Raw genomic sequence first — 12,396 nt, 5'->3', positions numbered from 1 at the left:
ATTCACGGGAATTATGTTGTCAACATGATATAGAATTTTAGACAGATTTATCAGGTGATTTACAATTGTAGCAATTGATTTAGGGGAAAAACAAATGAATTTGTTCATACTTTTAAATGATTTTTCCCCCCGGAATATTCAATTAGGATCCAACATCAAAGAAACCTTACCGTAAAAATGGGAAAGTTTTGCATGTACTCTAGACAACAAGATATTGATTGTGAGCCGTAACAAGTCCCTGGGTAAATTTGGAATAGATCTAAGCAGCTGGGCTAGTCGGCTTAATGAATTAACATCAATTACATAAAAGTAAATGTAACAACTTGAGTCCGTTTTTCTTTTTTTATTGAAGGCCCTTGAGTCATTCTTAATGATCAATGTTTTGTATATATGTTGCTGACTTACTGTTGGGTTATTGTTTTTTTCTTTGGCCCATGAGAAAGAAACCCATCAAATTAGCCCAAATTCAAGAGTCTTTGAACTCTTCTTTACCTATTCTATTTAGTAAACTTTAACTTAATTCATTTTTTAGTAACACCGACAGACTAAAATCATAAAATATATAACTTTAGATCAAAGTATAAATTTTACGTTCTCCATGTACAATAGATGACAAGATCCATAGCAAGAATAATTCTATTATAAACTAAAATTAGCTACAATAAAATAAAAATTAAAAAAACATTATACATCCTCGATATAAATGACCATAGTGGAACAAGATCTAAAACTCTTATGTAACCCCAAAAGAAAAACCAATCATGAATTGTTACACAATAAATAATATCTTAAATCACTATGCTTTGTTCGTGTAATGACAAGTTTGATTAGCAACACTCCGATTTGTAATACTAATGTCCAAATCACATGTTGAAACCGAAACAATACGAATATTGAACAAACTTAGTATCCTGGCCTTACCCACGATCCTAGTATACGTCGAAATCGGCAACTCACCTTTTACAACATCACCATAAACATCCATATTTGTCAACAAACGATCAGCAAAAACCGTAAGCGTAAGATTCATTTCTTTCGTGGTATCAGAGCCAATTTCCCCTGCAGGAATGGGGACGTCACCAACAACGTCCCCTTTATACAAAATACTAGCTGAGCTGTTTCGGTACTTGACACTAACTTTGTTAGGATTTTTTATAGAGATGTTTAGATCAAGTGATACGTTTAATGAAACACGCGGCGGAAGGAGGTTGATAGACGCGTCTAAGTCTTTTATCGCGACAGAATTAACTGTTGTAACGGGTTTTTTGGGTTTAAATACGGTTAGAGCTAGAATGAGAATGATAATACCGATTGTAAGTATAATTCCAATTGTTAGTGATATGCATATACAAAGGCATTTACGACTTTTGTGTTTTCGTTGGTTGGTGGTGATTGTTGTAAGAGGTTTTTCTTCTTTTTTCTCTATGTCCATTTTTTTGTGTGTGTGTGTATGAGTTGTGTTTTTGTTTTAGGAAAGTTGTTGAATTAAATATGTAAGGATGGAGAGATTGTTGACTAAAGTATTGGGAATTGAATGGAATCTGGTAACGGTTGGGGGTTTGGACAATACACTTGTGTACTTCCTAAGTATTTGTAGCTCTTATAATAAATACAAGTACTACTTTTGAATCTTGGAGGATGATGATAGGAACTCTTCCAAGACTTTATTCATCCACTCAATTTCCTTTAGCTTTAATGATTAATTCAATTTAAGATTCTCTTTTCCTTTAAATACAATTATTTGGTCGACTTGTCTACCTTTTTTATTTAACTAATACTTTCATCAAACTTTTAAAAAGTTGTTTATTTTTAAACATTGTATAACCCGAACTACGGTATGATAAAATCATGTTAATTAAGTTAGTTATGGATGGTTTTTGGAAATGCGTTTTGAAGTGATTATCTGATTATTACATTCGTAAAATGCATATAATTTAAAAAAGTGTTTGTGTGAAAAAAGTGATTATCTGCTATGAAAACGCATTAAAGAAGCATGTACCTACCTGATTTTTCGAAACGCAGTTTTGAAAACGCAAAATCTGTTTTGTAATCACAATAACAAATACCCTTATGGTATGACATCGGCTGGTTTTATAATGGCGATTTGATACAATTTAAGTTTACAAAATGACTTGAATTTGAATATTTTAAGCATGCAATGTTGTCTTGGGATGGGGGAGAGAGGGATACCTAGAGAAATGATGTTTGTAGTTTATGTAGCTAGGTACTCGGCATGTACTCTTAGGACCAAAGTACTATCGATAATAGTTTTGTATCGTTAAAGTGGGCCAAATTACCTTTTTGGCAAGGATATTGTGGTTGGGAAAAGCCGCTTTCAAAAAAATAATCTGCTCAGGTAATGTGTACATATTCTTTGAAGGAGTAGTGTGGTTTGGAGGACGAGTCGTTGGAACATATTTTTATTGTTAGAATAAACATGATTCGATTCAAGTGATAAAATATTTCTAATCGTTTTGTGGAACTCGTAAGAGCATAAAGCATAATTGCTATTGATTTTGGATTCCCATAACAAGATGATTAAGTAATAATTGGATGAGTAATCCGGCTGTAACTTGATGCACGAATTTAGAGAGTAGGGACACACGAAAATTAGGGTATTATGTGTGTAGAGATTAACCTTTAACTTTGGGTTAATGATTTTCTATATATAAGGAGAGTATTTACACTTTAAACCCTTTGGTATTTAATGTGTGCAACATTAGTCCTCTTAGTTACAATCACCTAATGGGAAACCCTATACTACGTTTTTAAGAGTAAATAAGTCCATTATATATTTACTAGACATAGAGATTTTAGTTATCATCAATTATCATATCAAAAATGATACAAGATCAGTAACGGTGACACTAATGTGGTTCCAACACATATATCATTGATCATGGGAGGTAGCTGTGTAGATTTGGGAATATGTATTACAATGGTGATGGATATATATCTCATTATTCTTTTTCATTAATTAGTTGGGGACTTACCCGATTTAACACAAGTAATACCCTTAATAATTTGGGTACTATAATAGATTACTTAAACTGTGTTGGTGGCGGGCATGAGAATTGAAGTAGGCAAACCGAATCAAGAAAAAAATCCTTAATTTCTAACGACTTCAAAAATACAAACAGAATCCTTTCAAAATTTTGTATCCTTTCAAAAGTAAAATCAAACACTTAATTTTACTAATCCCTCTGTCCTATATTAAATGTCATAGTTTGACTTTTTGAGTCTTTTTCTTTCAAATTTGACCGTAAATACCTTGGTTTGTGTTATCTAACACTTCATATAGCATATATGAATTGATAAAGTTTTAAATGTACTTTTCATTCATATAACTTTTATCAACTAATATATAACACAAATAAAGATATTTACGGTCAAAGTCGGAAGAAAAAGACTTGACCAATCAAAATATGACATTTAAAATGGGATGGAGGGAGTATTAAATAAAATAAAGTTGGCGCTTATTTAATACAAACTAGCTTATTACCCGCGTAATACGCGGGATTTTTACATTATTTTTATAATAAAAAACTTTTAATATATAAAATGATTAACATCTAAATAACTATTTACAAACTATTGAACCACATTAATAATATTTATGTTCATTGCCAATATAAAAGGTTAACATATAATGTTTTCAGCCATAAAACTAAAAATACGCATAAAACACGTATATTCCAATAAGTGTGTAAGAAAAATGGTCAATGCCCAGGAACCCTTAGTCCCGTATAATAATTTTTCATCTCAAGCTAACGACCCTGCAACATTGGGTGAGATCCCAAGTTCGCCATTATATTAGTTATGAGATATTAAATACATAGTTTTATTAACACTAAGTTATAACTACATAACTTTTTCTCATATTAGGAGTACCAAAGGTGTTAGATTAATTTATGCAATCACATAGAAAAAAGAAATGTAATAGACATATCAACCCATTCTAAATGGATATTTTGTCAAATATTCGTATCATTTGCACCACATTAGAAATACAAATATATAAACTTTGTATACATGAAAATATAATATCCTATATAATTGATTTTATTTATTTATAAGTTATGTACATTAAAGACTATGAACTATCATTATTGTACTAAAATAAATAAATATAGAATACTTTATATGACACATTTATTTATATAAAACTATGAGGACCAAAAGGGTAATTGATCAATTCTTTAGTCAATGATGATGTCATCAAAATGATCTAATGGTGGAGAATAAAAGATTGAAATTCAATCAATGGTCCTTACTTTTTCAATTTAAAATTAAGGGTTTTGTTTTAATAAAATATTAAAGATTGTTCTGCCGTTCAATAAAAATAAAATAACAAAAAAACTTGTTTGATTTTTTTCTATAATCACCTTCCAATGATTATATATTCTTATGATTTGATGAATTAAAAAAACTTAATTAATTCATTGGTTAAAGTATTATAATTATAACTAGATTATTTTCCCGCGTAATACGCGAAATAAACATGATAAATTTTCATAATACCATAATTAGTAGCTAAAGATTAAGACATGTTGAAATATAATAGCCGACCTAGCTACACGTACTTTGATGGTTTTAGAACAATAATATTGTTATTAGAAAATAATTTTTATCGTAAATAGTTCGGCAATTTTATATATTTTTCTATAATGACAATGTAAAATTAAATATTGATGAAACATTTTTATTTAGTGTAACAAATATAATTATAAAAAAAAACATAATCTTTTTTCTTTACACAAAATCAAATATTAGATAACCAACTTTAAACTATCGTATGTATCCATCTAATAAAGTACCATATAAATCGCAATAATGTTGCATTACTAACTTTAAAGTACAATATGTATTATGGACCTTTGGATGAATTCCATTTTTAATTTAGAGTCATTAGATCAAATTCAATTATTTTATCTTTCTTAATTAAAAATATTAATACTTATACTTTTCATGATTATATAAAAATACCCCTTTAAATCTAATTTATACTTTTTGGTTTTCCATCACAATTTTACACTTTTAACCCAATAATTTAAATCAAGAAATCTATATCACTTCCCTATATTTGATACTAAGGCCGCACCTTATAAGCTTCCAGGCGTGCGTCCATTTGGCGTCCGACGCGGGTTTCTCCCCAGACGCTAGTAGCACCGGCTGCGTCTGGGCGGCGTCTGGGAGGTTGCTTCCGAAATCAGACACGAAGGAAGGAGAGAGGTGGGTCCGAAATAAAAAAAAACAATTTTTTATGCAACGAAACATAAAAAATTTGGATGGTCACTAAAGCAAGATGAGGAGGAAATGCAAAGAGTTTAATATGTATTTTGGACCTTTGGATGAATTTCATCTTTAATTTAGAGTCATTAGATCAAATTCAATTATTTTATCTTTCTTAATTGACAACATTAATACTTATACTTTTCATGATTATATAAAAATACCCCTTTAAATCTAATATATATTTTTTGGTTTTCCATCATAATTTTACACTTTTAACCCAATAATTTAAATCAAGAAATCAATATCACTTCCCTATATTTGATACTAAGGCCGCACCTTATAAGCTTCCAGGCGTGCGTCCATTTAGCGTCCGACGCGAGTTTCTCCCTAGACGCTAGTAGCATCGGCTGCGTCTGGGCGGCATCTGGGAGGTTGCTTCCGAAATCAGACGCGAACGGAAGGAGAGAGGTGGGTCCGAAATAAAAAAAAACAATTTTTTATGCAACGAAACATAAAAAATTTGGATGGTCACTGGAGCAAGATGAGGAGGAAATGCAAAGAGTTTAATATGTATTTTGGACCTTTGGATGAATTTCATCTTTAATTTAGAGTCATTAGATCAAATTCAATTATTTTATCTTTCTTAATTGACAATATTAATACTTATACTTTTCATGATTATATAAAAATACCCCTTTAAATCTAATATATACTTTTTGGTTTTCCATCATAATTTTACACTTTTAACCCAATAATTTAAATCAAGAAATCAATATCACTTCCCTATATTTGATACTAAGGCCGCACCTTATAAACTTCCAGGCGTGCGTCCATTTAGCGTCCGACGCGGGTTTCTCCCCAGACGCTAGTAGCACCGGCTGCGTCCGGGCGGCGTCTGGGAGGTTGCTTCCGAAATCAGACGCGAACGGAAGGAGAGAGGTGGGTCCGAAATTAAAAAAAACAATTTTTTATGCAACGAAGCATAAAAAATTTGGATGGTCACTGGAGCAAGATGAGGAGAGAATGTAAAGAGTTTGAGGCAATTTGGATGCAGTTGATTGCACATCCCAGGAACGAAGATGATGAGGAATATTATGCAACGACGAATCGGATGTATCAGTAGAAGCATGGGAGGAATTTCAAATACGAGCATGTCTTCATGCAGCTTCTCTTTGTTGCGTTTTAGATTGTTCTGGATTATGAAGTAGACTTTGTACTTTTATTAAGTGTGCTTTAGTTTGAATTATGTGTTTTGTTTCTACTTTCATTGTAATGTTTTTAAGTATTTTAATAAAATAAGTCTACTTTAAGAACATAAGTTTATTCATAATTTTAAAAACATTACAAACTGCTTAAATAAAAACATACAACATAACATTAAAAGAGCCTGCTTATTTCTTCTGGGCATAAACTGCTTTGGCAAAGCTGATGAACTCATTCAAGATCATGATCGCACAAGCAATTTCTACCACAGCTTCTTTACACTTGTCAAACTTCCCTTGCAAATAAGTAAAGTATTGACACTCAAGCTCTGTACAATGGCCCGTATGTATATACTTTATTTGTTCTTCATACCATTTCTTTTTCGCTTGAAGTTTTTCACCAATTTCAACAAGGTCTTCTTTTAACTTTTGGTGATCTAGGATATCAGCTATTATACTGTTATCAACTTGATCGACAGTCATTAGTGGTTTCAGGTTAGGGGCATTTGATAAAGAAGCCATTGCAGATGTATAGAATTTTGAGTTTTGAAAAGAAAGATCTGGTAAAGAGGCAATATTTATAGCCTGAAGTCAAAGACGCTCCTCCAACATTCAAAATTCGAAATATTTACAATTACAATCCTACCAACGTTCACTTCAAAAAATTTACAATTACAGTCCCTGAAACGGCCAAAAATTTCAAAATATTTACATTTACAGTCCTTAACGGCTACCTACATTATCAATCTATAAATAGCTACCCAGAGCCTTAACCAGTTTCATCACCATTCCACTCAAAATATTCTACAAACTTGTTTCATCTGACTAACTCACTCACCATTGCAAATGGCTTCATCATCATCAAAGACAAATGTTCACCGACCTCGTCTCACTGAAGATGAGATGAAAACACGAATCATGGCGGATATCAAAGAGGACACCCTCCTTCAAACTGAACTTTCTGGGGTCCTGGATTACCTAAGGAAGAAGAGACAACAATGCGACCAGGCCGTTCAGGAAATAGAAGCACCAGACCTCAAGGTGTCGAAACATGAACAGACATACTCTTATCTTCTGCAGGATGAGAGTAAAAGGGTGAAGAGGGCCATCAACCATGTCTTTAAGGCCGGTCACACATTGACCGACCAATGCACTTAGGCGGAATCGTACCACGATAACTGCGGAGAAGACAAATCAACATGGGAAGTCAAATGCCCAGAACACAGCAAGTGGTGGGCAAATGAAACAGCTTACCGTGGATTAGGAAAAATGTCAATCAAAGACGATGACGTTAAAGAGTAATCGTATTGTTTTTTAGTATTTACCATCAAATGTTTTGGAAGATGATGGGAGAATGTGAATGATTATTTACAGTATTTACCATTATATATAAATGTTTTTACTAAAATTGTCATTTAAAAACTTAACCTTATAAAGGGTTAGTGTTACATGTTGCAAAGAAGTTGAGTTTAGAGTTTGAAAGTGAGATTAAATTATTTTATTTGAAAGATGACAAAGTTTATTTGTTAGATGACAACGAAGATGTTGATGGATTCATGAATTATAGTAGTGTTTCAACCGACAACGTTGCATTGTATGTTGGTTATATTGGTACAATTGCAACGAAATTTGGCTATTGATGTAATTTTCTCTATATTATACTATCAGTCCTTTATATTTTAAAATATCTTCTTTAACCCTTTAGATCATTCACTTTTATGTCAATTATGTGCACAACTCAACATCGCTTCCACCACCAACAATCGCTCCTACAACCACACCGTCGCTACCACGACAACCGCCGCATGTCACGTTAGCTAACACTTGTTTCTTGAAATGTGTTGTTCCCTCAAGTTTAGCAAGCTTTGAATGTTGATGAATAAAGAGCGAGACATGGGTAGATTGCTTGAAGATGATCATAATTTACCCATAGTGGCTGCTCCTTTAGACCTTTGAATTATGTTAAGACGTTTATGAATTGTAATGACTTGTGATCGGTTGTTTTATGTTGGGCAACCGATGAATTTCCATTTAAACTCGTTTCAATGATAGGACAGGTAACACCATTTTGATGAATAAACTAAACTAAAATTATTGGTTTGGACTTTTAAATGTTTTTTCCGCTTTCTTTGACACCATTAGGTGAAATTTTTTGAAAATCCATGTTTTTAAATGATGGGTGTTACAAGTGGAAGAATGTTGGAACCACGTTAGTATGACCGTCACTGATCATGTATCATTCCTGATATGATAATTGACGATAACTGAAATCCCTATGTCTAGGTCAATATATGATGGGCGTATTTACTTTTAGAGACGTAGTATAGGGTTTCCCATTAGGTGATTGTAACTAAGAGGACTAATGATACACACATTAAACACCAGAAGGGTTGAATGTGTAAATACTAAAGGGTTGAATGTATAATTACTCTCATTATAAATAGAGGGTAATTAACTCTAAGTTAAGGTTAATCCCAACACATAATAAACTCTAAAATTCGTGTGTATATTCCTCTCAAATTCGTGCATCATGTTCCAGCCGAATTACTCATCCCATTATTACTCAATCACCTTGTTATGGGAACCCGAAATCAATAGCAATTATGCTTTAATGTTCTTACGGGTTCCACAGAATGATTTGGGATGTTTTATCACTCGAATCGAATCATGTTTATTCTAACACATAAGGAGCCTGGCCGCTATGGGGGCGATTTCTTGGGTTAACAAGCGTGCACCTTTTACTAGGTTGTCAACAACAGAGGAAACATGGGTTGCATATATACCCGAGTTTATTAATGAGTGAATTAGAGGCAAAGACATGTCTCCTGTCAACCTTGATTGAAAAATATGAATCAACCTTTCCTTTTTGGTGAGGCCAAACTCCAAAGGACCCCGTGTAATAGCAAAGGAGGGATGAGTAGATGTGATTTTGAAGTCGACGATGCCATTAAAGACCCCACGCTTTAGGTTCGATTCTTCCCGATCAGTTTAACCACACGAACTTGGGGGTGTGAATGGTTCTGGTACGACCAAGGAGAGCCCTCTTAAATGTGAGTGCGAACTTTCAATAAAATTACAAAGGCAAGAAACAAAAATTAGAGTGGCTTATTATGCATGTTTTAAAGTAGATCATATCATGACGATTTGTTTGACAATTATCTATAAGATAATTATATGGTAGTATTTTTAATTATAGGACAAAGTATTTGGGAATGTATGTAACTTGTACGCTTTTCTTATTGTATGAAAACAGCTTTTATCTGGATCATTGTATGTGATTAACTTGCAAAATTAAATGAATCGTGTAATAATTCGGTCGGATATTAACGTGGCACCATCTGATCTAAGATGTGGCACAATAAGTTGTAAGAAAAGATGAAAAAAGTATCAAGTTTGGTCTTGTATGCTTTGAAAAGTATCAAATTACCCTCACATGTGAGGCACAATATTGTTGTGAGATAACGGTCATTAACTTAGAGAATGAAACACGAACTTTATTGTTTATAACTATCAATGAGGTCATTAAACTAGAGAAATGAAACATGAGGTTTTTAGAAAACCACATGAACGATTTATGTCGATACTCTAGAAAATATAATAAAAGTTTTGCTAATAATAGAGTCATGTGGAGTGTAGTTGAGTTGTGTAGAATAGTTGTAGACATAATAAAATTAAGCAGGTGCTTTAAATATAGAAACTACAATCTTTTATTCATGTTGCCTTAAAAAATATTTGCTAGAGTTCACAATTAAATGGGGACTAATTTCGTGTTACATGGGGATATATATTTTTTTCGAATCAATTCTAAAGTTTCTCCTATCTAGATAAAACGATCAACCAACCATGAATGGTTATATGTGGGTGTGCGACTCGCCATTTTCGTATAAGCCGGAATAGGAAAAGCCTTCTTTAGGAAACTAGCAGAGAGGATGTTGGCTTGGAGACCCGAAATCGAATCTTGATTCGCCATAGTTTCGGGCATTTACCGTTTGAGCGTGTGGACATATGTGTTATCACTTCAGTTCTGCATTAGTGTGAGGGTTCCAACTTTCTGCATTAGTGTGAGGGTTCCAACTTTTAATTTATTGTCCCCATGGATGTTACTGGCTTGGTTTGCATCATTAAACATTTAATATTAGCCGTTTTTAAAGGAAAAAAATTGTTTACCCGTTTACTTCATTGTAAAATAAAGAATTGTACATGAATGTTGAGAACTATTTTTAGACCATGCAATATATTAAAGTGTTATTCGCTTATTCATAACCTTAAGTCGTAAAATCATTAAGCTATACAACCCGAAAAAAAACAGAAAAATATATACCAAAAATGTTAATTTCTTATTTGTGAAATAACGGTTAACATGAGATTCGGACAGTTAGTTAGAAAGACAATGATTTCAAGAAAACCACCAGCCATGAAGCCTTAAGAGTGTCGTCAATGGTTCCCGGGCCTCCATAGCCTCCTTTTCCTGCATTATAAATCACAATCAATCCGATCCATGGCGTACCGTAGAAAACATGGCATTACAAGATCCGCGACGTTCAAGGAAGACATTCGTCGTCCTCCTCGAGAAGAAACCACCTCCAACTCTGCTCCCACGTCTCCTCTCGCCTCTCAGGGGGGCCGGGTTTCTGATACTCACCGCGAATCTCCATTATCCTCTGGCCATAACAATTCAGCATTTCAATCTTCTTTGCACAACAGATCCAAGGTTTTGCATTCTGTTTCTCTTTGAGTATGTTTCATTATATGTACAACGATAATGTTTTTAGGATTTTTTTCGCACTTTTGATGTGTTGGTTACTCAAAATGTTTGATGTGTCTTACTTGTGTGTCATGAAACATATTAGTATAAATGTTTTGTAACTTTTGTTGTATAATTTTGTTATTAGGGAGGGGGTAGCATTGTGAAGAGAAGTCAAGATACCAAAGAAGCTTACAAGTTGCAGAACAAGATAATCGAGACAAACAACGATGAATTTTTCTTGCAGAATCAATGGCAGGATAATAGAATAACCCAATCTGCAAAACCACAAACAAGCCAGGATCAACTCAATGCATCTCGCGACGTAAGGTGGCAAATTAATGTGTAATTGCATATTTATGGTCTAAGTTTTAGAAATCTGGATACAAGTTTTTCTCTTTACAAAAGTTTCAAACCCTCACTCTTAGCACCCCACTGTCAAATATACAGAAAAGGATATCAAATGGGTTGAAATTACCCAATAAACTAAAATTCCCATTTTGAAAAAAAGAAAGTAGTTTTCTTTTTGTTTGACAAACCCAACAAACTAAGACTCAGATTACCCATGTTGACCTCTGACCCGTCTCGCCCAACCTGTCCATTAATCCAGCTCTACTTCTAAATGTGGCCACTTGTTTTGTGTGATAGGTGGCGATTGCAACAGCTGCTAAAGCAAAGTTACTTCTTCGGGAGATTAAAACTGTGAAAGCGGATTTCGCTTTTGCAAAAGAAAGAAGTTGTCAGCTCGAAGAAGAAAATAAAATACTTCGAGAGGCTCGTGAAAAAGGAGACCATCCAGCAGACGATGACATGGTATTACTTTACTTATTGTATTATCTTGAATTAATCATTTTCATTTGAACTTTAGTTAATTTACTTATGTATGATGTTTGTGTGATTAGATACGGCTCCAACTTGAGACCCTTTTAGCAGAGAAGGCTCGTTTGGCCCATGAGAACTCAGTGTATATACGTGAGAATAGCTGCTTGAGGGAAATAATAAAGTACCACAACCTGAGTATGCAAGATGTTGTGTACTTGGATGAGGGTATCGAAGAGGTTGCCGAAGTAAATCCAAGTTTATCCAGGACACTTTCTGTCTCACCACCGTTGCCTTCATCTCCACGCCGTTTGTCTCAGACAAGTATTCCAGAAATTAATGATATTCCAACGCTAGATAAAATTCCCACAAACCGTGGTGGCAGTTAGGCTTGGT

At 33.6% G+C, this 12,396-nt stretch overlaps 2 protein-coding genes across 2 annotated transcripts; one reads left to right on the top strand and one right to left on the bottom strand.

Moving 5' to 3' along the window:
* Positions 1–556: 556 nt before the first annotated feature.
* On the bottom strand, positions 557–1,544 carry LOC122594050 (NDR1/HIN1-like protein 2). The gene has a single exon (XM_043766531.1). It carries the CDS (start codon positions 1,430–1,432, stop codon positions 797–799), a length of 636 nt encoding a protein of 211 aa, XP_043622466.1. The 5' UTR covers positions 1,433–1,544; the 3' UTR covers positions 557–796.
* Positions 1,545–10,888: 9,344 nt separating this feature from the next.
* Positions 10,889–12,389, top strand: LOC122591707. Its single transcript, XM_043763955.1, has 4 exons — positions 10,889–11,148; positions 11,330–11,506; positions 11,830–11,994; positions 12,084–12,389. The coding sequence occupies exons 1-4, from the start codon at positions 10,936–10,938 to the stop codon at positions 12,387–12,389; spliced, it is 861 nt and encodes a 286-aa protein (XP_043619890.1). The 5' UTR covers positions 10,889–10,935.
* The last annotated feature ends 7 nt before the right edge of the window (positions 12,390–12,396 follow it).

This window comes from Erigeron canadensis, chromosome 3 (genome assembly GCF_010389155.1).
Source record: "Erigeron canadensis isolate Cc75 chromosome 3, C_canadensis_v1, whole genome shotgun sequence".
Taxonomy (NCBI): domain Eukaryota; kingdom Viridiplantae; phylum Streptophyta; class Magnoliopsida; order Asterales; family Asteraceae; genus Erigeron; species Erigeron canadensis.
Note: the sequence above shows the minus strand (reverse complement) of the source record. Positions and strands in the feature narration are given on the sequence as shown.